This window comes from Pelodiscus sinensis, chromosome 15, assembly GCF_049634645.1.
Source record: "Pelodiscus sinensis isolate JC-2024 chromosome 15, ASM4963464v1, whole genome shotgun sequence".
NCBI classification, from domain to species: Eukaryota; Metazoa; Chordata; order Testudines; family Trionychidae; genus Pelodiscus; species Pelodiscus sinensis.
In genome coordinates this window covers 4,068,705-4,094,817 of record NC_134725.1, presented here as the reverse complement: position 1 = coordinate 4,094,817, position 26,113 = coordinate 4,068,705, and the positions used below count along the sequence as shown (strand labels likewise).

The following is a 26,113-nucleotide window of genomic DNA, read 5'->3' as shown; positions in this document are numbered from 1 at the left end:
CTTGTCAGTGCTTGAAAAGGTCGCAGTGCTGGTGTTGCATTGATGTGGGCCGTGTCTCCTCTGAAGCACGTGCTCTGGGCTTCACGGTGAGGCCGTGGGGGCAGAGCTGGGTTATTATTAGGGTTCCGTCTCACGCCGTGTGCTCGTGTGCACCCTGCAGACCACGCCCTGGGTGAGGTGAGACATTTGCTCTCTCGCCTGCTCAGACGCACGCCCGGGTTGCAGCCTCTGCTACCAATACATGGTGTCTGCAGACTCCACAAACAACACAGGCCTTGGGACGCAGAGAGAGATGTAAGAGGCAAGAGCAAGCGTGGGATAAACATGGCTCTTTCCATCGCTGCGTTGGTGGGTTTCCTCTTTCTGGAAGCGTTCCTTTCCCTAGGTAAGTAGAGTCACCTCACTCAGATATCCTTGGGCCTTTGGGGAGTTTGCTCAGGAGAAGAGCCAGGTGGAAACTGGGCATGGGGTGATTAAAATCGGAAAAGGGGGAGATGAAATAATAAAGATGAGCCCAAACGCCAACCCTAGATCTTGGAGGGGGTCAGAATCCAAACACAGCTGGCCCACCCGGCTGAGCCAAACCCCGAAATCGGAGCACCTCTGGATTTCTTCACGGCCTTCGAATCTGGCTTTGAGTTGAATTTTGTGGATGTGCTCGTGGCTCTGTTCCTTGCGCCTCAGTTTCCCTACTGCAAATCTTCTTCGGTGCTTTGAATGGTAACCGTGACAGAGAGTTGTTCTGCTTGGATTTTGTCTTTTTTAATGGAACCTGACATACAAAAGAATGCTGAACCCAGTGCCCACGAAAACTCACGATGCCTCTCCAATTTGATCTGAGGAAGTGGGTCTAGCCCACGAAAGCTCATCACTTAATAAACCATCTTTAAAGTGCTACATAGTCCTGTCGTTTGCTTCAGCAAGACCAGATTAACACGGCTACATCTCTGTTACTAATCTACATGTTTTGTTCGTCTTTAAAGTGCTATCAGACGATGTGTTGGTTTTTAAGTGTAGCCAAGAGATATTCACACACAAAAAGGACCTGGTTTTATGTAGCTTGGACCAAAAAAGTGAATAAAAAGGCCAGTGCGATGAAAAGAAGGCAAAGTTTTCTTCTGAACTGTGTTTAAATGAAAACATATATATAGCACTGAGCATATCATTATGCTTTTGTGTTCAAATATAAGTCAGCATTGCAATATAAACTGAGAAATTAACATGGAAAATAGATGGATGCAGTTGCTTTGCAATGGGAAAAAAATCCCTTTTCTTATCCACAAAGAAAGGATTGAAGTGAATTAATTAGACCTTTTTTCCTGTCCTGTTTTTTTATGGGTTTGCTAGACTGTGGTGAAATAATTATTTCTTGGCATTTGCAAAAAATACTGCTGAGGGAACTTTATCTAAGTAACATTAAGTATTTGGGGCAGCTGGTTAAAAACTGGAAGGAAGTATTTGTGTGAGCAGCTAGATTGTATTGCTAGCCAAAATATTTCAAAAAGACGATTTGCAAAATCCAGCATTGCCCGGAGAGGGATGAAAGTCTAAAGTCTATTGTCTACCCTGCGTTTCTCAACCATTTTTTTATTAACTATATTATAAGCACCCTCAGTACCTAGTTTGCAGACACACCAAGTTTTTTTCTTCCTTTGCAACACATTTGTTTAAACAGCTTCATCGTAGCCAGACGGGCGATGAAATTGGTGGGTGTAAAAAGTCCAAAGATTCCCTACAAAGCAGGCGGGGTCCAGAGTTTGCTGAGATGCTGTTCACTTGTTTTTTTCTCCTTTAGGTTTTCCGGGGAACCCTCTGGAGATCGCGGAAGGGGAACCCGTCTCCTTTGAATGCCGCTTTAATGGATCGCTGGAGATGGCCAATCCATTCTACGAGATAATCTGGATGTATAATAATTCCCGTAATACGTCAGACAGGATCCTGCAATTTAGGATGACTCGTCCCAATACCAGCGCCCCTGTCTCGGTCGCTGCTGGACATTTTAGGGCCCGGTTAGAATTCGAGAAGAACATCAGCTCTCTCTCCATCCCTGCTGCGTCCATGAATGACAGTGGACTATATTATTGTGACGTGGTCATAGGGCCACCACCGGTCCATTCGAGAACGGACGGGATTCATCTGATTGTCGTCAAGGGTGAGTGTGTCTCCTTTCCTCTCCTGTGTCTTTCCCCTTTCGCTCAGTGGCTCCAACAACCGCACGAACGAAACCAACGGGGACTCAGCTCCTAGGAGCAGAGCTGGTGGAAGGTGGTGAGTTTTGGGCAGCTCGCGGCTTCTGCCCTGAGCACAGGGAGTTTGTTTCTAAAAAGAGGCCGGGGGATTAAGATAACCATTAAATTCAGGCCCATTAAAAGACCCCAAAAGCATTCCCAGACTGTCCCATTAAAAGAGAGAAAGCAAAGGGGGAAACCTATCCACTCCCCTGACAGTAAAGTGGTGTAGTGGGTTCTGGCATGGCCTAGTGGATAAGGTGCTCCCCTAGACAAGGACAGATTCATGGGTTCAAATCCTGTGTCCCCTGAAATGGGATAGGATGACTAAAAGCTGGGTAGCTCTGGGGCAGGAGGGATAAGGGGTGCCTTGATAGCAGCATAGTGAGGCTGGTTCCTGTGTGGACTAGGGCACTTGCTTGAGGAGCATAAGGTTGTGGGTTCCAGTCCCATCTCCCCCAGGACAGTCAAAAACCAGGTGACCCCAAGGACAAGAAATACAAAAGGCACCCTGATGGTGAGGTCCATGTTCAGAATAGAAAGAGGTAAATTGTGGTGGCCTCTGTAGACTTACATTGGACTAGAGCTGTTCAACTGATCCATAAATGACCTATGAGGGAAAACTGAACATAAGAACAGCCATACTGGGTCAGACCAAAGATCCATCTAGCCCAGTATCCTGTCTGCCGACTGTGGCCAGCACCGGGTGGACCAAAGCCAATGATTAAAGCAATTTGTCTCCAGCCTCTGACAAACAGAGGCCAGGGGCATCATTTCTATTCCCTGGCTAATAGCCTTTTATGGACCTAACCTCCATGAAATTATCTAGCTTCTCTTTCAACTCTGTAATAGTCCTAGCCTTCACAGCCTCCTCCGGCGAGGAGTTCCACAGGTTAACTACACGCTGTGTGAAAAAGAACTTTCGCTTATTAGATCTAAACCTGCTCCCCATTCATTTCATTTGGTGTCCTCTCGTTCTTCTATTATGGGAACTAATAAATAACTTTTCTTTATCCGCCCTCTCCACACCACTCTTGATTTTATAGACCTCTATCCTATCCCCCCTCAGTCTCCTCTTTTCTAAACTGAAAAGTCCCCGTCGCTTTAACCTCTCCTCATATGGGACCCGTTCCAACCCCCGAATCATTTTAGTTGCCCTTTTCTGAACCCTTTCCAAGGCCAAAATATCTTTTTGGAGGTGAGGAGACCACATCTGGACACAGTATTCAAGATGTGGGCGTACCATAGTTTTATACAGGGCAGTAAGACTGAAAGAATTGGGTTTGTTTCGTTTAGAAAGGAGAAGACTGAGGGGGGACATGAGAGCCATTTTCAGGTATCTAAAAGGGTGTCATAAGGAGGAGGGAGAAAACTTGTTCATCTAGGCCTCTGAGGATAGAACAAGCAGCAATGGGCTTAAACTGCAGCAAGGGAGGTTTAGGTTGGACATTAGGAAAAAGTTCCTGCCTGTCAGGGTGGTCAAACACTGGAATAAATTGCCCAGGGAGGTTGTGGAATCCCCATCTCTGGAGATATTTAAGAGCAGGTTAGATAAATGTCTATCAGAGATGGTCTGGACAGTGTTGGGTCCTGCCATGAAGGCAGGGGACTGGACTCCTTCCAGTCCTATGATCGTATGAAACCATCTGCCGAAAGGGTTTACAAGTGAGGGTGGTAAAGTTTGCAGATGATACGTTACTCAAGATCAGGGAGTCTAAAACAGACTGCCAAGAGTTACAAAGGGATCTCACAGTCCTGGAGGACTAGGCGCTAAAATTCAGTATCGAACGCAAAACAAAAAATGCCCACCAGCTTCCCAACGAGCCATCCTAAACGCGCTGTTCCCGATCAAGAGAGAGATCTCGGAGTCAGTTACAGTACTGCAAATTCACTGGCACCCCGGAACTCCCTCTCCAACATCAGAGGAGTTCAAAACGATCTTCAGTCGCCCCCGGGACAAGCACGACGGATTATTCTAGCTGTCCTGAACGTGCATCAAAACAATCCCAGAGAGCTAGCGGTAGATAAAAGTGCTGTCAGTTTCATCCAGAAAGCAACAGTAAGACACAATGGCTGTGTCTAGAGTGGCAAGTTTTTCTGCAAAATCATCTGATTTTGCGGAAAAACTTGCCAGCTGTCTACACTGGCCGCTTGAATTTCCGGAAAAGCACTGACGATCTCCTTTAAAATCATCAGCGCTTTTCCGGAAAAACTATGCTGCTCCCAAAAGTCTTTTTCCGAAAGACTTTTGCCCAAAAAGGCCAGTGTAGACAGCATAGTTCTGTTTTCCGCAAAAAAGCCCCGATCACGAAAATGGCGATCGGGACTTTTTTGCGGAAAACTGCATCTAGATTGCCTACAGACGCTTTTCCGCAAAAAAGTACTTTTGCGGAAAAGCGTCCCTGCCAATCTAGACGCGCTTTTCCGAAAATGCTTTTAACGGAAAATTTTCCTTTAAAAGCATTTCCAGAAAATCAGGCCAGTCTAGACGTCGCCAATGTCTTCAAGCTGGGACATTAGTGAAGATTGCAGGTCGGTGATTGCATTGATTTTAAAATGCTGTCATTCATGATGATGAAATTATAGAATCACAGTATCATAGAACTGGAAGGGACCTTGACTGGTCGACTCATCCAGACCTCTGCAACACTGGCAGGACTAAAATATTGGGTAGACCATAGAATCATAGAATCATAGGACTGGAAGGGACCTCGAGAGGTCATCGAGTCCAGCCCCCCGCCCTCAAGGCAGGACCAAGCTCCGTCTACACTATCCCTGACAGATGTCTATCTAACCTGTTCTTAAATATCTCCAGAGAGGGAGATTCCACCACCTCCCTTGGCAATTTATTCCAATATTTGACCACCCTGACAGTTAGGAATTTTTTCCTAATGTCCAATCTAAACCTCCCCTGCTGCACTTTAAGCCCATTACTCCTTGTCCTGTCCTCAGAAACCAAGAGGAACAAATTTTCTCCTTCCTCCTTGTGACACCCTTTTAGATATTTGAAAACCGCTATCATGTCCCCCCTTAATCTTCTTTTTTCCAAACTAAACAAGCCCAGTTCATGAAGCCTGGCTTCATAGGTCATGTTCTCCAGACCTTTCATCATTCTTGTCGCTCTTCTCTGGACCCTTTCCAATTTCTCCACATCTTTCTTGAAATGGGGCGCCCAGAACTGGACACAGTACTCCAGCTGAGGCCTAACTAGTGCAGAGTAGAGCGGCAGAATGACTTCACGAGTTTTGCTTACAACACACCTGTTGATACAACCTAGAATCATATTTGCTTTTTTTGCAACAGCATCACACTGTTGACTCATATTCAACTTGTGGTCCACTATGACCCCTAGATCCCTTTCCGCCATGCTCCTTCCTAGACAGTCGCTTCCCATCTTGTATGTATGGAACTGATTGTTCCTTCCTAAGTGGAACACTTTGCATTTCTCTTTATTAAACTTCATCCTGTTTACCTCTGACCATTTCTCTAACTTGCTAAGGTCATTTTGAATTATGTCCCTCTCCTCCAAAGAAGTCGCAACCCCACCCAGTTTGGTATCATCTGCAAACTTAATAAGCGTACTCTCTATCCCAATATCTCCATCATTGATGAAGATATTGAACAGTACGGGTCCCAAAACAGACCCTTGCAGAACTCCACTTGTTATCCCTTTCCAGCAGGATTTAGAACCGTTAACAACAACTCTCTGACTACGGTTATCCAGCCAATTATGCACCCACCTTATCGTGGCCCTATCTAAGTTATATTTGCCTAGTTTATCAATAAGAATATCATGCGAGACCGTATCAAATGCCTTACTAAAGTCTAGGTATACCATCCCTGGCAGGTCTCTGTCTAACCTGCTCTTAAAAATCTCCAGTGAGGGAGATTCTACAACCTCCCTCGGCAATTCATCACCCTGAGGACACCTCAGACCATTTTCTGATAGTTCATTGGTTTGACGCAGAATACTTAGCTATTTTATAGTGTCAGATGGCTCTATAATAACCTCTGTAGTTGAGAATTAGGGAAAAATAGTTTGCAGTTTTTTTATGAAAAAAAATTCACATATGTTCATAGCTTCCTGTACATATTTTCTGCAGAAGAATGAGCAAATGTTGTCCAAAAAGGCAAATTTGCCATATTTTATAGCAATCGTAGACTTTCTAGTAGATACTCTCTATCCCTAAGGCAAACATTATATTATAAATATTGATAATATTTATACTATACTTATAATATATAATATAATTATCATATCAATTTTGGTAATATTATACTATAAATTCCAGTAATTGTATTACTGGAATTTAATTATTTGCCTCTCCTGTCCCGGTATATAGAAATGTACTGTGTTCAAAACAGTACTGCTAATGAGCAGGGCTAAACCTATCTATATTTATGGACTATTGTCATGATAAAAAAATTATTTGTAAAAATATTCCCGATCTATGTTATTTATAATTGTATCTTAGACTATTTTAATGGGCATTATACCTTAGAATTCAAATAAAATGTAGCTCACACTTATGGAACATAAAAGTGGTGCTTAATATAACTTTATGAAGCTAAAAACAAATCGTTAACAGTAATGTGTTGATTCTCCTAATGTTGGATTGGTGTGTTTTTATAACTGAAACAAGATTGCATTTTTGGGAATCTCATTTGTACGATCTAAGAATCCAGGCTGGGTATAGAATCATTAACAAATATATTTCATATAGATTAGATTTTAAATAAAATACAGTGTTTCTTGGGCATGGCCTTTTGTCAATTGTTTCAGAAATATGATCTTTTTTTTACATCCCAGAAGGAGCCATCAGTATTATGAACTGAGTTTATTTATTCTTTAATGTTTTCCCTGGTATTCAAAGGGATCATTAATCTAATCCAGGGGTTCCCAACCTAGGGTACGCATCCCCCCCAGGAGGTACGAGAAGCTTGTCAAGGGAGTATGGGGAATATTTGGTAAATAACTCGATTATCCTAATTGAAATATTCCAAAAGTCGGAGTGTTAGTGAAAAAAGTTGTGGATTCTAGAGTCTAGAATTTATTTCCGTTCATATTGAATAGGGGGTACAGGAAGGTTTACTAAAAGCCAAGGGGATACAGGGTCCAAAAAATGTTTCGGCGCTTCGGGGAGTAGCCAAGTTAGTTTGTTAGGGTACGTCTACATATGCATCCCTAGTTCGAAGTAGGGAGTAAGTGTAGATGTACCCTTAGGCTGTGTCTAGACTGGCAAGTTTTTCCGCAAAATCATCTGATTTTGCGGAAAAACTTGCCAGCTGTCTACACTGGCCGCTTGAATTTCCGGAAAAGCACTGACGATCTCATGAAAGATTGTCAGTGCTTTTCCGGAAATACTACGCTGCTCCCGTTCGGGCAAAAGTCTTTGTAGTCAGTGTAGACAGCACAGTACTGTTTTCCGCAAAAAAGCCCCGATCGCGAAAATGGCGATCGGGGCTTTTTTGCGGAAAAGCGCATCTAGATTGGCCATGGAGCGATTTTTCCAAAAATGCTTTTAACGGAAAACTTTTCCGTTAAAAGCATTTCCGGACAATCATGCCAGTGTAGACGCACAGAAAAAACCCACAAGTGGTCTGGTAGCACTTTATAGACTAACGAAACATGTAGATGGGATCATGAGCTTTCGTGGGCAGAACCCACTTCTTAGTTACTCTTTAAAGTGCTACCCGACTATTGTTTTTTAAATTGATTCTGTACCAAGTAACTCGGCTACCCCCTGAAGCTTTTGACTTCAATGGGGTTTGGGTCAGGCACCATCTGGATGAATAACGCAAGAAGAATTTGGCCCTGTCTGTTAATTCTCCCCCCGTTGTTAGTCAAACGAATTAGCCCGAGAAACCTAACGTCTGCCTTCTACATTATAGAGTTATTGACACTGCATTACTCTCGGCCTTGGGAGTGATCAGCCCAGAAGTGTAACTTTTCCCCCCACCAATAAAACGAATTGTCTAATTAGACTAATTGTCGTGAGTTCATGGGTAAGGTATCAGGATTGTGAGGCCTGATTGCAGAATTCAGATTCCTTGCACAAAGGGATTGGTTGTTTTTCTTACACATTAGCCCAGGCATGGCTCACCGAGCCGATGGGAGCCTGCTGAGGCCAAAAAGCCTTCTTAAAGGGCCAGTCTTGTTTTTTTTTTTTTTGCTCTATAACTTTTTGCGCTGGATCCAGCTGGATCTTCATCTGGAACAGGTTGGCCACCCCTGGATTAGCCAAACCTTTGCTCTTTACCCTCTGTGGCTATATTAGAATCATAGAATACTAGGACTGGAAGGGACCTCGAGAGGTCATCGAGTCCGGTCCCCCTGCCTTCATGGGGCAGCTGTGTGTGTTTAAAGTCCAGAAACTTAGCTGTGGGGACTGTGGTGGTTCTCACACTGTTCGGGGTGTGTCACAATAGCTCATGGCCACAGAGGCCTTCGTTTGGGCAAATCCCCCAGGCTGGTGGTGCCTTCTAAAATTTGGTTTCCCCAAGCGAGGCAGAAAGGTGAACTCCTGGGTCCTTGTAACAGCCTTCCCTGGAGTCCCATTAGATTCTCTGGTCTATCTGACCACAGGCAAGCTGTACTCTACGGTTACTGACACCCACAAACATAGCTTGATAACTCTTCGGCTGTGTGCGGTCTCCGAATGCTCACGCTCTTTCCGAACACCGTGCAGGCTTTACACAGGTAGCCAGTGCTGCAAACTTCTAAGAACCCCCAAGGACCACAAATCAGGCACGGTGCAAAGGCGCTAGAACCAGGTTTATCGTCACACGACTTACGGTTTCTAGCACCTTGCGTGTCTAAGCCAGACGTCAACAGTTCACACGAGTACATACAAGATGGGAAGTGACTGTCTCAAGATGGGAAGCGACTGTCTAGGAAGGAGCATGGCGGAAAGGGATCTAGGGGTCATAGTGGACCACAAGTTGAATAGGAGTCAACAGTGTGATGCTGTTGCGAAAAAAGCAAATATGATTCGAGGTTGTATCAACAGGTGTGTTGGAAGCAAAACTCGTGAAGTCATTCTGCCGCTCTACTCTGCACTAGTTAGGCCTCAGCTGGAGTACTGTGTCCAGTTCTGGGCGCCACATTTCAAGAAAGATGTGGAGAAATTGGAAAGGGTGCAGAGAAGAGCGACAAGAATGATTAAAGGTCTAGAGAACATGACCTATGAAGCCAGGCTGCATGAACTGGGCTTGTTTAGTTTGGAAAAAAGAAGATTAAGGGGGGACATGAGAGCGGTTTTCAAATATCTAAAAGGGTGTCACAAGGAGGAAGGAGAAAATATGTTCCTCTTGGTTTCTGAGGACAGGACAAGGAGTAATGGGCTTAAAGTGCAGCAGGGGAGGTTTAGATTGGACATTAGGAAAAAATTCCTAACTGTCAGGGTGGTCAAATATTGGAATAAATTGCCAAGGGAGGTGGTGGAATCTCCCTCTCTGGAGATATTTAAGAACAGGTTAGATAGACATCTGTCAGGGATGGTGTAGACGGAGCTTGGTCCTGCCTTGAGGGCAGGGGGGCTGGATTCGATGACCTCTTGAGGTCCCTTCCAGTCCTATTATTCTATGATTCATGTCTCAAGGTGCCACCCTTAAACATACTAGGTTGACACCCTCTGATGTACCTGGATACCTCTCATTACCTTGTACGTGGTGGTTTCAATCAGAACATAATGATCTTCCTGACCTTGTGCTATTGAATATGGAGATAAACCGACCTCATAGAGCTGGAAGGGACCTTGAGTCCAGTCCCCTGCCCTCCATACCAGATTTGCCCCAGTTCCCTGAATGGCCCCCTCAAGGATTGAACTCACAACCCTAGGTTTAGCAGGCCAATGCTCAAACCACTGAGCTATACCTCCCCGATAAAGCTAGCTTTCTGGCTGCGTCTAGACTGGCAAGTTTTTCCGCAAACGCAGCTGCTTTTGCGGAAAAGCTTGCCAGCTGTCTACACTGGCCGCTTGAATTTCCGCGAGAACACTGACGATCTCATGTAAGATCGTCAGTGTTCTTGCGGAAATACGATGCTGCTCCCGTTCGGTCAAAAGCCCTCTTGCGCAAAAGCGAGCCACCAGGTCTGTCCTCAGACCGACCCTCTGTGCTCCGCCCCATCGGCCTGCATGCTGTAAACAGAGCTAACCACAGGAAGGACGGCAAAGATGATGGTTCGGCCCGGTAAAAACAAGGCGCGTGATCCGTTTCTTGCTAAACGGCCATTCTTGAGTAGGAAAGGGAGCAGGAGCAAAAAGAGGCCACGTCAGTGATTCCCAACCTGTGGGCCGTGGTGAGTGGTCCACGACGGTACTGCAAAGGGTCCGGGGGAAGTTTAAAATAAGGATCGGGTGCCTTTCTTTTTCTCTCTTTCTTCCCCTCTCTTTTCCTCTCTTTCCTTGCTCTTTGTTCTTGTTTCCTCTCTCTTTTCTCTCTTCTTTCTTTTCTCTCTCTCTCATTTTTCTCTTTTCTCGCTTTTTTCTTTTTTCCTCTTATTTTCCCCTTCTCTCTTTTTTCTGTTTCTCTCTTTTCTCTCTCTCCCTTTTTGACACTTTTTTCTTGTTTCCCTCGCTTTTCTCTTTTTCTCCTTTCTCTCTTTTTTCTTTCTCTGTCTTTTTCGTCTTTCCTCTTTTCCCCTCTCTCTTTTTTCTCTTTCTCTCTCTTTTCTTGCTCTCTTTTTCTCTTTTTCTGTCACTTTTTTCTTGTTTCCCTCTCTTTTCTCTCTTTTTTCTCTTCTCTTATTGCTATTTTTTCTTTGTTCCTCTTTTTTTCCCTCTCTCTTTTTTCTTTTTTCCTTTTTCTCTCTCTCTTTTTCCTTGTTTCCCTCTCTTTTTTCTTTCTCTCTCTTGTCCTCCTTTTCTGTCACTTTTTTCTTGTTTCCCTCTCTTTTCTCTCTTCTCTTATTGCTATTTTTTCTTTGTTCCTCTTTTTTTCCCTCTCTCTTTTTTCTTTTTTCCTTTTTCTCTCTCTCTTTTTCCTTGTTTCCCTCTCTTTTTTCTTTCTCTCTCTTGTCCTCCTTTTCTGTCTCTTTTTTCTTGTTGCCCTCTCTTTTCTCTCTTTTTTCTTTTCTCTCTTTGCTGTTTTTTCTTTGTTCCTCTTTTTTCCCTCTCTCTTTTTTCTTTCTCTCTTTTCTCTTTCTTTTTCTCTTTTTTTGACTCTCTTTTCTTGTTTCCATCTATTTTTTCTTTTTTCTTTTCTTGTTCTCTTTTTCTCTTTTCTTTTTTCTTTCTGTCTTTTTTCCTCTTTTCTTCCACACCCCTCTTTTTTCTTTCTTTCTTTCTTTCTTTCTTTCTTTCTTTCTTTCTTTCTTTCTTTCTTTCTTTCTTTCTTTCTTTCTTTCTCTTTCTCTCTTTTTTCCTCTTAGTTTCCCCTTCACTTTTTTCTCTTTCTCTCTCTTTTTCTCGCTCTCTTCTTCTGTCTCTTTTTTCTTGTTTCCCTCTCTTGTCTCTCTTTTTTCTTTTTTCCTCTTATTCCCCCCTCTCTTTTTTCTCTTTCTCTCTCTTTTTCTTTGTTTCCCTCTCTCTTTTCTCTTTTCTCTCTTTTTGCTATTTATCTTTGTTCCTCTTTTTTTCCTCTCTTTTTTCTCTTTCTCTCTTTTCTCTCTCCCTTTTTCTCCTTTTTGACTCTTTTTTCTTGTTTCCCTCTCTTGTCTCTTTTCTCTCTCTCTCTTTTCTCTTTTTTCCTTTTTTCCCCCTCTCTTTTTTCTCTTTCTCTCTCTTTTCCCTTCTTTCCATCTCTCTTTTCTCCTTTCTTTTTGCTATTTATCTTTGTTCCTCTTTTTTTCCTCTCTTTTTTCTCTTTCTCTTTTCTCTCTCTCTTTTTCTCCTTTTTGACTCTTTTTTCTTGTTTCCCTCTCTTGTCTCTTTTCTCTCTCTCTCTTTTCACTTTTTTCCTTTTTCCCCCTCTCTTTTTTCTCTTTCTCTCTCTTTTTCCTTGTTTCCCTCTCTCTTTTCTCTCTTTTTGCTATTTATCTTTGTTCCTTTTTTTCCCTCTCTTTTTTCTCTTTCTCTCTCTTTTCCCTTTTTCCATCTCTCTTTTCTCTTTTCTTTCTTTTTGCTATTTATCTTTGTTCCTCTTTTTTTCCTCACTTTTTTCTCTTTCTCTCTTTTTTCTCTCTCTCTCTTTCTCCTTTTTGACTCTTTTTTCTTGTTTCCCTCTCGTCTCTTTTCTCTCTCTCTTTTCTCTTTTTTCCTCCCCCCCTCTCTCTTTTTTCTCTTTCTCTCTCTCTTTTTCCTTGTTTCCCTCTCTCTTTTCTCTCTTTTTGCTATTTATCTTTGTTCCTTTTTTTCCTCTCTTTTTTCTCTTTCTCTCCCTTTTCTCTCTCTCTTTTTCTCCTTTTTTGACTCTTTTTTCTTGTTTCCCTCTCTTGTCTCTTTTCTCTCTCTCTCGTTTCTCCTTTTTTCCTCCTCTCTCTTTTTTCTCTTTCTCTCTCTTTTTCCTTGTTTCCCTCTCTCTTTTCTCTCTTTTTGCTATTTATCTTTGTTCCTCTTTTTCTCTCTATCTTTGACTCTTTTTTCTTGTTTCCCTCTCTTGTCTCTTTTCTCTCTCTCTCTTTTCTCTTTTTTCCTTTTTCCCCCTCTCTCTTTTTTCTCTTTCTCTCTCTTTTTCCTTGTTTCCCTCTCTCTTTTCTCTTTTTTCTCTTTCTCTCTCTCTTTTTCCTTGTTTCCCTCTCTCTTTTCTCTTTTTTCTTTTCTCTCTCTCTTTTTTCACGCTTTCTCTCTCTTCTTTTTTCTTCCTCTCTTTTTTCTCTTTCTCTCTCTTTTTTCCTCTTCCCCCCCCCCCCCTCTCTTTTTTTCTTTTTTTCTCCCGCAGTGAGGGGTGGTCCATGAAATTTTCATAGCTTGAAAAGGGGTCCGTATGCTGGAGAAGGTTGGGATCCACAGCCCTCCACGTTAGTAAGGAAACAGACGGGAGACCCATGCCCCCACATACTGCCTCGCCAGCGCATTTCGTCCCACCCGGAAACTCATCTCAACATTTCACACAGGGTCCGGGAGCTGCAAGCGCTCGACACCTCTGAGGCTCCGGCTTGCCACTTGCAGCATTGCTCAGCACGCGCGGCTGCAAAGCGCAACTCTTTGAAGTGCAGTGAGATTAGGCTTTGACAAGTCCAGAGATCGCTATCAAGCAAAAGCGCGGGGGATCAATCAACGGAAAACATTCAAGTAGCTGCCAAACCACAAGCGTGTTTGCACAGGCCCCAACCTACATGCCTCGGTTGCAAGGGCTGCTTACGGCAAGCGAAATGATTTTTGAGTGGCTGCGTGGTAGTGCTAGTGCCTGTGATATGGGCCTACAGCGTGTCAGCAGTGTTGTAACATGTGGTAGCAACTAACAAAGGCTGTCCCGAGACAATCCAGATTGGGTGTGTCGCAGAACAGTGCAATGGGCAAGGGATGAAGTTACGAAGGCAGCCGGCTGAACTGGGATTGGTCCTGCCTTGGAGAAGGGGCTGGACTTGATGACCTCCTGAGGTCTCTTCCAGCTCAAGGATTCTATGAGGAGGTGATTCACAGCTGACAATGCTGGGCAATTCTTCTTCATTCCGTCAACCTGTGGAACTCCTCGCCGGAGGAGGTTGTGAAAGCTAGGGTTGAAAAGTGGAGGTTAAGTCCATTCCTGGCTATTATGATGTCGTGCAGGGGTTCCCAACCTGGGGTCCACGTACCCCCAGGGGGTACGAGACGCTTGTCAAGGAAGTGCGGGGAATATTTGGTAAATAACTCGATTCTCCTAACTGAAATATTCCCAAAGTAGTAGTGGTCATGAAAAAAGTTGTGGATTCTAAAGTCTAGAATTTATGTCCTTTCATATTGAATAGGGGGTAGGGGAAGGTTTACTAAAAGCCAAGAGGGTACGGGGACCGAAAAAAGTTGGGAACCCCGATGTAGTGGGTAGGCCATACACTCTGGGCCTCCATTTCCCCATTTTTTGCTCAACCCTAATCAGGAGGTGCTCCGCTACATTGTTTGTTTGTGGATGTGTTTGTGCAAAATAAAGTCAGACTTCACCATCACCAAGCTTGTGCCCGGGGACTTCCCTCGTCGTGGGTGACACCATCCGCCCCTTTTCTCCTCAGGTTCCGGGTCCCTCAGACTCTGCCCGTGTCAGCAGGGCCGGAGGGATCCAGCCGAGGCCTGGGGCTGTCGCTAGGCAGGCGAAGATGCTGTTGTTGCTAGGGGGCACACCTGGGTACCAAAGGCTCCTAGGCTGATCTCAGGCACCACAGATGCTGGTAGCAGGGCAGAGCTGATCCAGAGTCAGGACGGCTGCCGGGGGTCAAGTAGGCAAAGACCCAATGTATCCGACCGGTTGAAGGCAGGGAGGGAACAAAGGAAGGGAGGTTTCCGGGGGGAGGGGCAGTGGCTAGCTGGGAACCATGAAGGAAACAGCCTAAGCAGAAGGCTGATGGTCTAGGAAGGGGGATCCCCAATTCATCATCCCAGCTATTAGCCAGGATGGGTACGGAATGATGTCTCTAGCGCAGTGTTTCTTAAACTTTTTAAGAACAAGGAACACCCAACTTTTTTTTTTTTAGGAAGAACACCAAGGATTTTTTTGTTGAGGGAAAAAAATAAAGGTCAGGGGAGAGTTATTGAGCCAAAAAAAAAAAAAGTCGCCTGTCCCTTTAAGGGCGGCCATTTTGAACTCTGTTCTCCGCGGCACACCTCCAACTGCCTCGCGCCGCAGAGCACAGTTTAAGAAACACGGCTCTAACCCTTGTTGTCAGAGGGTGGAGATGGAGGGCAGGGGAGAGATGGCTTGATCGTTCGCTGTTCGGTTCACTCCTTCTGGGGCATTGGCCACTGTCGGCAGACAGGATACTGGACTGGATGGACCTTTGGTCTGACCCAGTCCGGCCGTTCTTATGTTCTAATTATACAGAGAGTGAAGATCACATTGTCCTGAAGTTAGGACTCCCTGGCTGTGTCTACACTGGGCCACTTATTCCGGAAAAGCAGCCGCTTTTCCGAAATAAGCTGCAAGCTGTCTACACTGGCCCTTGAATTTCCGGAAAAGCAGTGACGATTTACTGTAAGAAATCAGCTGCTTTTCCGGAAAAACTATGCTGCTCCTGATCGGGCAAAAGTCCTTTTTCCGAAAAACTGTTTCAGAAAAGGGCCAGTGTAGACAGCCCAGTAGTCTTTTCCGGAAAAAAGCCCCGATCGCGAAAATGACAATCGGGGCTTTTTTCCGGAAAAGCGCGTCTACATTGGCCACAGACACTTTTCCGGAAAAAGGGCTTTTCCGGAAAAGCAGCCTGCCAGTGTAGATGCTCTTTTTCCGGAAATACTTATAACGGAAAACTGTTCTGTTTTAGGCATTTCCGGAAATTCATGCCAGTGTAGACACAGCGCCTCTGTTCAGTCTTAGAACACGCCAAAAGAGGTTAAGCATCCCGTTAGAGAACAGTTTAAACGCTGCGTTTGTGCGGGTTTGTCTTATGCCTCCTTGAACATGTGCCAAGAAGGACTCTTGTAATGGGCTTTTAGCTTGGGTTTTAGCGTTGAAATAGCAGGAATGTTAAGTACAGGCTGACTGAGAGACCTGCCATGCATACTAGAGGGCTCTGTCTACACTGGCCACTTATTCCGGAAAATCAGCCGCTTAAAACTGTTCCGTTTTAAGCATTTCCGGAAAAGGGTGCCAGTGTAGACGTAACCGAGCAGTCTTTCTACTCTATTTAGGGTCTCATACGACAGTATCTGAGCACCTAGCTCACGCTTAATGGAAGGAGTTATCTCACTCACAGATGAGAAAAAGGGAAAAATTCCGTTTTCTTTCCCGTTGTTTTGACTTTTCACACATTTTCTTTGTTCTTCTTCATAGCCACGGAGAATGTTCAGCTGATCTCCTGGCTGGCCGGCGGCTTCTTTCTGGCGTTTCTCCTGGCTTTGGGCGTGTGTTTTACACGTAAGTAGCGGCTGGTAAAGAAGTACCAGCAAGTTCCTGTGTCTCTCTTTAAACAAGAAGTCCTGGGGGACCTTATAGACGGATGGATTTATTGGAGCATAAGCTTTCGTGGGCAAAGACCCATTTCATCAGATGCATGTGGTGGAAATTCCAGAGGCTGCTATAACTCAACATATATGGGAGGAATAGCTCAGTAGTTTGAGCGTTGGCCTGCTAAACCCAGGGTTACGAGTTTGATCCTTGAGATGGCCATCTAGGGTGAATTTGTCAGAGATGGTATTTAGTCCTGCTGTGAAGGCAGGGGACTGGACTCAATAACCTTCCAAGTCTATGAAGTAGGTACATCTCCCTATATTATGAGCAGAAAGGAGTGTACCAATCAAGACGAAGGCCAGAGATAACGAAGTCAGGATATAACCCACTTCTAGCAGTGGATAGGGAGGTGTGAACACCACAGGCATGTCTAAACTACCCCCCTCTTTTGAAAGAGGGATGTAAATTAGGCAGACCGAAATTGCAAATGAAGCGAGCATTTGAATGTCCCACGCTTCATTTGCATAACGGTGCCCACACATTCTTTTGAAGACGGGTATTGCAAAAGTGAAACCGCCATCTAGACGCGTTTTTTTCAGGGGAAAAAAAAAACCTTTTCCGAAAGAACCGTAATGCCTGAAAAAATGAGGTTTACCGATTCTTTCGAAAAAGGGTTGGGTTTTTTTCGCAAGACGGCAGTTTCGCTTTCGAGATCCCCTTTTTTGAAAGCCCGCGCGGCCGCCATTATGCAAATGAAGCGCAGGACATTCCAATCCCAGCTGCATTTGCAATTTCAATCTGCCCGATTTACTTCCCTCTTTCGAAAGAGGGGGGTAGTTTAGACATGCCCGTGGTGTTCACACCTCCACATCAGCTGCTAGAAGTGGGCCATAGCCTGACCTTGTTATCTCTGGCCTTCCTCTTGATTGGTACTCCTTTTTGTCTTGGCATAGTCCAAGAGAGGAGAAACTTCCTTTGTAGTTGGTTAGCCATTCACAGTCTTTGATCAATCCTAAATTGATAGTGTCCAATTTGCAGATGAACTGTAGCTCTGCAGCAGGCATGTCCAAAGTCCGGCCCACGGGCCAATTGCGGCCCGTGTTCCGGTTTAATACGGCCCCCCAGGTAATTTGTCAATATCTATCTTTAATGGCCCCCAACGAATCCATATGTATTGAGATGAATACATTGTAAAATCTCAGTTCATGTCAGTTGGTCTAAATCAGTTATAAATATATTTGGACACAACATGTATCCTTGGTGTTATGTTCCTGTTCATATTTTTTGAACTTAAAAGTTGACAGACAACCTTTATGACCAATAATATGTAATGTACTTTACAATGTTCCTGACATATATTTCAGCTTCCTGGATTTTTTTTTTTCATCTGGCCTTCAGATATGAAAGGCAGAGTGGTTTAACACCTGTTTAGATTTGTCGTCCATGTGACGCAATGAAAAGTATGCCGTTTGCAATAAACGTTGCATAAAATAGTTCATTTGCATTTAATTTGAATGGTTCAAAGAATGTCAGGCAAAATGGTCGGCCCTCACGCATGTTCACGTCATCAAATCTGGCCCTCGTTGAAAAAAGTTTGGACACCCCTGCAGTCTACAGTCTCTCTTTGCAGCCTGGTTTTGAAGTTTTTCTGTTGCAGGATGGCTCCTTTTGAATCTGCCACTGTGTCCGGGGAGACTGAAGCGTTTTTTTATGTTACCATTCCTGGTTTGTGTCTATTTATTCGTTTACGTAGGGGCTGTCCAGTTTGGCCCGTGTATATGGCAGAGGGGCCCTGCTGGCTCCTGATGGCGTATATGATGTCGCTAGATGTGCAGGTGAATGAGATTGTGTGGCTGATGTGGTTAGATCCTGTGATGGTGTCGCTTTGTGGCGCTCTTTGCACGTTATCTTACACATTGCAAGGCGGACTTCTACAGAGATTTTAACAACCTGCACCCCACCATCAATCGCAGCCTACATCAGGAGTGGCAACCCTTTTAACAAAGAGAGCCAAAACAGCGGCGGAAAACATGTGAAGAGCCACACCAGAAAAAGAAAACAGCTCCCCAGAACAGAATTGTCGAGCACAACCAAAAAAAAAAAAAGGAGGCTGGCCCTTTAAGACGGCCGCCATCTTGGGCATCATTTTTAAAACCCTGCAGCTCCGACCCGGTAAGCAGAGGGAAGCCAGAGGTGGGGGGGAGGAGCCAGTGGGGGCCATTTGGGGGGGCACAGGAGTGGCTTTGCTGCACTTTTGGGGGACCACGGCTAGCCTAGACCATCTGACATGAGAGATCCATTTCCTGGACCCCACAGTACAAATCACCGATGACGAAATCAATACAACTCTCTACAGGAAGCCCACAGGCTGCTACACTTACCTACATGCCTCCAGCCCCCATCCAGGACACACCACACGATCCATCGTCTACAGTCAAGCCCTTCGACACAACCGCATCTGCTCCAGTCCCACGAACAGAGACCAAAAACGTCACGATCTCTACCAAGCATTCGTAAAACTCAATTACCCACCGGGGGAAGTGAAAAAACAGATTGAAAGGGCCAGATGAATACCCAGAAACCAGCTACTCTTAGATAGGCCCAAGAAAATCAACACTTATCAGCATCTACAGCGGCCAACTCAACCCTTTCCAACGCATTACCAATAACCCACAACCTATACTGGAACAGGATGCTACACTCCGAGGCTGTGTCTAGACTGCATCCCTTTTCCATAAAAGGGATGCAAATTAGACACATCGCAATTGCAAACGAAGCGGGGATTTAAATCCCCCCACCCGCTTCATTTGCATAAACATGGCTGCCGCTTTTTTCCGGCTTGGCGCTTTGCCGGAAGAAAGCGCCAGTCTAGACGGGGATCTTTCGGAAAATAAAGCCTTTTCCGAAAGATCCCTTCTTCCTTTTTTTAAGACCTGTACTCTCTTAGGGTACGTCTAGACTACAGGGTTTTGTCGACAGACGTTTTGTCGACAGATACTGTCGACAAAGCTTCTGTCGACAAAGAGCGTCTAGACTACATTCAGTTCTGTTGACAAAGCAAGCTGCTTTGTCGACAAAACCCTGTAGTCTAGACACAACCCTATATGCAATAACACCTTCTGTCGACAAAACTCTGTCGATGGAAGGCGTTATGCCTCGTAAAATGAGGTTTACCGGCGTCAACAAAACTGCTGAGTTCTGTCGACGTTATGTCGACAGAACTCAGCGGTAGTGTAGACGCAGGTTTAGTTTTGTCGACAAAAGTCCACTTTTGTCGACAAAACCCTGTAGTCTAGACATACCCTTATAGACAACCACCTAACCTCAGGAAGATGCTCACACCACGTTAAAACGAACCCTGGAACTTTCCCTTGCAACAAACCCCATTTCTAGCTTTGTCCACATATTTACTCCGGAGACACCATCCCTGGACCTAACGACGTCAGTTACACGATCCGGGGCTCATAGTTCTGTACGTCCAGTAACGTGATCTATGCCATCACGTGCCTGCCAGAAATGCCCCTCTGTGACGTATATTGGACAAACTGATCAGTGACTTCGTCGAGAATCAACGTTCGCAGAGCAGACGTCAGACATCTCCACACACACAAGCCTGTCAGCCGGAATTTCAATCCGACTGGCCGTTCCCTTAAAGAGCTGACATCGTGCGTCTTACAACAAAGAGTCTTTACCACCAGATTACAGAGAGAGACCTCAGAACTTGTATTGATGCTAACAGTCGACACATTACAAATGGGCCTTAATCGAGCCGATAATTACCTTCAATATAACAAAGACAGCCTCCCCATCTTTTAGTGATCGAAATGTAGCCGTGTTAGTCTGGTGTAGCTGAAACAAAAACCAGGACTATGTAGCACTTAAAAATATCAAGAATGACATTTTTAACTTAGGGTGTGTCTAGACTACAGGGTTTTGTCGACAAAAGTGGACTTTTGTCGACAAAACGATACCTGCGTCTACACTGCCACTGAGTTCTGTCGACATAACGTGGCCAGAACTCAGCAGTTTTGTCGACGGCTGCAAACCTCATTCTACGAGGAATAACGCCTTTTCTCGACAGAGTTCTGTCGACAGCAGGCGTTATTGCGTCTACACTGTCCTTTGCGTCTACACTGTCATGTCAACAAAGCGGCTTGCTTTGTCTACAGAACTGGATGTCGTCTAGACGCTCTGTCGACAGAAGCTTTGTCAACAGTATCTGTTGACAAAATTTCTGTCGACAAAAGCCTGTAGTCTAGATGTACCCTTAGAGAGTCTCATCTCAAGACAAACATCCACACCGACTAACACCTTGCAAGACTTTTGTACCACCAGACAAGAAATCTACTATACACACTTCTATTCCCTACAACAAAAAAAAGACAATAAACTTTCTAAATTGCTCCATGCCACAGGCTACAATAGCAACTACCTCAACCCACCGAATAATATTGTTAACCTCTCCCCATCTTTCGATATTCGTACTGACCTCAAATTAGCCACTTAATTGCCTCTTAGGCTTCGTCTAGACTGCAAACCTCTTTCGAAAGATACTTTCGACAAAAGCCTCTTTCGAAAAAGAGCGTCCGGACTGCAACCAGTACTTTCGCAAAAGCAAGCCGCTTTTTCGAGAGCGCGCACCCGGGCAGTCGGGATGCTCGCCTTCGAAAAAGCAGTTTGCATCTCACCGCGCCTTTTTTCGAAAGAGCGCGTTCGAAAAAAGGCGTTCTCCCTCGTAACACGAGGTTTTCCGCGATCGAAAAAACCTGCTGCGTTCTTTCGATTGACTTTCGAAAGAACGCGGCAGCAGTGTAGACGCAGGGGAAGTTTTTTTTAAAAAAAGGCCACTTTTTTTCGAAAAAAACAACCTGTAGTCTAGATACACCCTTACGGTAAGCAATTTCTTCCTTTCTTGTCACTCTCCCTCGCCTCCTCCTTCCGTTCTATGTAGATGAATTGTCAGTTTGTCATTTTTTTTAACCTTCCTTCATCGTATCCCTGTTATAAAATGGTCATGCCTGTTCTCTTTCAGAATATGATCTGAAGAAGTCGGTTCGCCCCTCGAAAGCTCATCAGCTCATAAACTAGTTTGTTAGTTTTTAAAACGCTACGGCTGTGTCTACATTGGCACCCTTTTCCGGAAAAGGGATGCTAATGAGACACTTCGGAATTGCAAATTCCGCGGGGATTTAAATATCTCCCGCGGCATTTGCATGAACATGGCTGCCGCTTTTTTCCAGCTTGGGGTTTTGCTATTTCCTACTTGAAAGTAGGAATAAGAAATCTTCCGGAAAAGGGTTTATTTTCCGCCAGATCGCGTCTAGACTGGCGCTTTTCTCCGGCAAAACCCCGAGCCAGAAAAAAGCGGCAGCCGTGTTCATGCAAATGCCGCGGGGGATATTTAAATCCCCCGCGGAATTTGCAATTCTGAAGTGTCTCATTAGCATCCCTTTTCCGGAATGTAGACACAGCCTACATGATTGCTTTTTGGCTTTACCAATATCAGACTCACACAGCTACCTCTCTGGGACTATTGCAAGAAGAGTTGGTTTTGAGCATCCCAGGCGGCTGTCATGGTCCCAGGAATCTCAGCAAACCTTCAGCGGCATGACCGGTTCTGGGTGTCTTTTTCGAAATTAACACGCAACTGCCTGCTTTCTCTGTCCGCTCTTGACAAGTCTGTAACGTTCTTCAAGTTTAAAGCAAGGGCAGAAAGGACCCTAGGTTTAGCAGGCCAATGCTCAAACCACTGAGCTATCCCTCCCACTAGGACAGCATTTCTTAAACTTTTCAAGACCAGGGAACACCAAACAATAATTCTTTTATGAGGAACACCAAGGATTTTTTGGTGAGCAAAAAAAAAAAAAAAAAAATGCCTGCCCCTTTAAGGGTGGCCATTTTGAACTCTGTTGTTCTCCGTGGCACAGTGGTGTCCCGCGGAATACAATTTAAGAAACACTGGATTAAGACTTTTCAGCTTGGGAAACAGGAGACTAACGGGGGCTAGAGGTCTATAAAATCATGAGTGGGGTAGAGAAAATGAATAAGGAAAAGTGATTGACTTGGTCCCATCATATAAGAACTCCGGGCCACCAAATGAAATGAATAAGAAGCAGGTTTAAACCAAACAAGTTGGGATTGGTCCTGCCGTTGGGCAGGGGGCTGGACTTGATGAGGTCTCTTCGCCTGAGGTCTCTTCCAGCTCCATGATTCTATGAAATAAAAGGATGATGTTCTTCTTCATACAGCGCACAGTCAACCTGTGGAACTCCTCGCCTAAGGAGGTTGTGAAGTCTAGGACTGTAACAGGGTTGAAAAGAGAACTAGATACATTCCCGGAGGTTAGGGCCATTCATGGCTGTTAGCCAGGATGGGTAAGGACTGGTGTCCCTAGCCTCTGTCAGATGGATGGCAGGAGAGAGATCGCTTGATCGTTATCTGTTCGGTTCACTCCCTCTGGGACACCTGGCATTGGCCGCTGTTGGCAGACAGGCTACCGGGCTGGATGGATCTTTGCTCTGACCCAGTATGGCCGTTCTTATGGATCAGTCAACATTCGGACCCCCTGCCTGACTGAGAGCCCACTGAAGTCAAAGCGAAATCCCCCAACTCGGGGGTTCCCAATTAGGCCTTTTAGGGGTAAAATAAATGAACAGCATGAAAAACCTGACAATGCCAGAAGCCAGCCTGTCCCTGGAGACGAATGGGCATCACGCCCCCTTTTTGATTTTTGAGAAACCCTCATACTTCCTCCCCTCCCGCAAAAAAATAGCAGCAAAACTTGTTGAGCAAAAAAAAAAAAAAAAAAAAAAAATTGCCCTTTTAACAGCAGAGCAAGCATTTCCCTTTTAAGGTGGCCATATTGAAGTCTGCCCCAGCCAGCTGCACGTGTTCTGGCGGATGCCTGAGCGGACGGACAAACCAGGCTCTTTCTTGAGGGGAACTGATGGGGGGGGGGACTGGGTCACCGTGCGCACCCCCTGGAATTTCTTCGCACACACCGGCTACGTCTACACTAGCACGATTTTCCGGAAATGCTTTTAACGGAAAAGTTTTCCGTTAAAAGCATTTTCGGAAAAGTATGGCTAGATTGGCAGGAATTTTCGCGATCGGGGCTTTTTTGCGGAAAACAGAACTATGCTGTCTACACTGGCTCTTTCGGGCAAAAGTCTTTCGGAAAAAGACTTTTGCCCGAACGGGAGCAGCCTAGTTTTTCCGGAAAAGCACTGATGATTTTACAGGAGATCGTCCGTGCTTTTCCGGAAATTCAAGCGGCCAGTGTAGAAGCTGGCAAGTTTTTCCGGAAAATCATCTGATTTTCCGGAAAAACTTGCCAATGTAGACACAGCCACCCAGTTTGGGAACCCATGCTGGAGACCCTAAAATTCTGTCTTCCCTGTGACGCCTGCCTTCACTAGTGCCATACTATGCACGTGTCCTCTGTGTTTTGCATTAGTGAAGCGCCGAAGCAAGGCCCAGAAGCCAGAAGTTTCCTTGGAACTATATGATCTCGTTTCCAGCCCCCCGGTCCTTGCCCGGGGAGACACCTCTCTGCAGCCCAGCGGCCATGAAATGATCTATTCCAAACTGCAGTGGAGCAAGTACAGCGTAAGTGCCGAGCGCTGAAAGTGCTCGGTTGTTAATCCCAGCCCTGCAGGGTCACGTGGAGAACAGATGGGAGGACTGACTTGTTGCACTTCTGCAGTCTTTTTAAAGTGCTTTGCAAAGCTATTCCTGTCTGTGGTTACAGATGGGTAAACTGAGGCACGGGCTGCCTTGTTGCAGGTCCCAGCGTGAAACTCACCCGCCCGTGCAGAGGACTTGTGCAAAGCCCTTTTACTAAGGGGGTGGTTGCCTAGTCCTAGGTGCGAGGAGACACTGGACATATTTATGGAGAGCAGGGGTAGTTGAGGCAGGTTTGCGGACATGAGTCTGGGATTCCCTGCAGCTGGCGTGACGGCTGTTACTGCAGTTCCGACGCTGGCAGAGCAGCGGCGGATGTCGGGCAGCCCAGCGTAGAGGTAGCCGGTTTCAAACAAAGCAAAGGAAGTTTTTCTTCACGCAGCGCACGACCAACCTGTGGAACTCCTTGCTGCAGGATTTTAACAGGGTTCCAAAAAAGAACTCGATACATTCATGGTGGAACGGTCCATCATTGCTTATTAGCCAGGATGGGTGGGAATGATGTCCCTAGCCTCTGTGTGTCAGGCTGAGAATTGGTGGCAGCAGTGGGATCACTTGATGATTCCCTGTTCTGTTCCCTCCCTCTGGGGCACCTGGCATTGGCCACTGTGGGAAGACTAGATGGACCATTGGTCTGACCCAGTGAGGCCATTCTTATGTTCTTATCTCAGCTGTCTCACCTGTTTCATTTCTGCCTCCTCCGCCCTTCAAGCTTGGTGAATTTCTGTTTCCTGCGCTGATACGGTGTAACCCAGGCGGTTCTGCTTGTTCTCAGATGGCGTCCTCCCCTGAGACGAGCGCGCGCTCCGGCGAGCCCGAGACGAGGAACCAACTGTGCGCGGGGACCGGTAACCCAACGCCAGATGCTGTCTACGCAGTACTCCAGGCACGGTGAATGGGTTCTCCTCCGTCTCCCGTTCCACCGACCTCTGCCATCGTCCTGCCGGCCTCCCTCCACAGGAATGTCCCGGCCCCGAGTCAGCAAAGGCCGGGCACCGACCACACCTGCTTCTCCCATGTCCAGACGCCCCACCTTGCTCTGCTACAGGGTTACACCCCAGTGCTCCCAGCTGGCTGAGGCTGGGAGAGACACAAAAACGCACAGGACCGCAGGCCGCCGCTGTATTCACCTGCATGGCTACAGGCAGGAGCAAGCGTAGCTCCCATTGGCTGTGGGCGGACATCCCCGGCCAACAGGAGTGGCAGGATGGGACGTGGGCCGGGAACAGCCATCCCCAGCCAATGGGAGCTCTGCTCGGCCATCCCTGCCGACCAGGATCAGAGGGGTCGCCGTGTGAGTCGGAATCTACAGAAACAACGAGAAATCCCGTGGCACCTTATAGATGAGCAGTTACTGGCGCGTCAGCTTTCGTGGGCAAAGACGTGACGCATCTGATGAAGTGGGTGTTTGCCCACGAAAGCGGATGCGCCAGCAAATCTGCTGGACTATACAGCGGTTCCCGAACTGTGGTCCACAGACCCCTGGTGGTCCGTGACGTCCGTGGAAAGTTTTAAACAGAGTGTTTCTCTTTTTCTCTCGTTTTTCTCTTTTTTCCTCTTCCCTCCCCCCTCTTTTTTCTTTTTTTTATTTCTCTCTTTTCTCTTCTTTCCCTCTCTTGTATCTCTTTTTTCTTTCTTTTTTCTCTTTCTCTTTTTTTCCTTTTCCCCTCTCTCTTTTTTCTTGTTTCCCTCTCTTTTATCTCTTTTTTCTTTTCTCTCTCTTTTCCTCTTTCTCTTTTTCTCTCTCTCTTTTTCCTTTTTTCCTTTTCCCCCCTCTCTTTTTTCTTGTTTCCCTCTCTTTTATCTCTTTTTTCTTTTCTCTCTCTCTTTTCTCTTTCTCTCTCTTTTTCCTTTTTTCCCTCTCTCTTTTTTCTTGTTTCCCTCTCTTTTATCTCTTTTTTCTTTTCTCTCTCTTTTCGTCTTTCTCTTTTTCTCTCTCTCTTTTTCCTTCTTTCCTTTTTCCCTCTCTCTTTTTTCTTGTTTCCCTCTCTTTTATCTCTTTTTTCTTTTCTCTCTCTTTTCCTCGCTCTCTTTTTCTCTCTCTCTTTTTCCTTTTTTCCTTTTTCCCCTCTCTCTTTTTTCTTGTTTCCCTCTCTTTTATCTCTTTTTTCTTTTCTCTCTCTCTTTTCTCTTTCTCTCTCTTTTTCCTTTTTTCCTTTTCCCCCCCTCTCTTTTTTCTTGTTTCCCTCTCTTTTATCTCTTTTTTCTTTTCTCTCTCTCTTTTTCTCTTTCTCTCTCTTTTTCCT

General features: G+C 45.4%; 1 protein-coding gene across 1 annotated transcript; it reads left to right on the top strand.

Annotated features, from left to right (window-relative positions):
• The first annotated feature begins 1,326 nt into the window (after positions 1 to 1,326).
• LOC142818439 (uncharacterized) lies at positions 1,327 to 25,690 on the top strand. The gene is made up of 4 exons (XM_075897858.1): positions 1,327 to 2,152; positions 16,068 to 16,151; positions 23,641 to 23,792; positions 24,643 to 25,690. Exons 1-4 carry the CDS (start codon positions 1,873 to 1,875, stop codon positions 24,760 to 24,762), a joined length of 636 nt encoding a protein of 211 aa, XP_075753973.1. The 5' UTR covers positions 1,327 to 1,872; the 3' UTR covers positions 24,763 to 25,690.
• Positions 25,691 to 26,113: the final 423 nt, after the last annotated feature.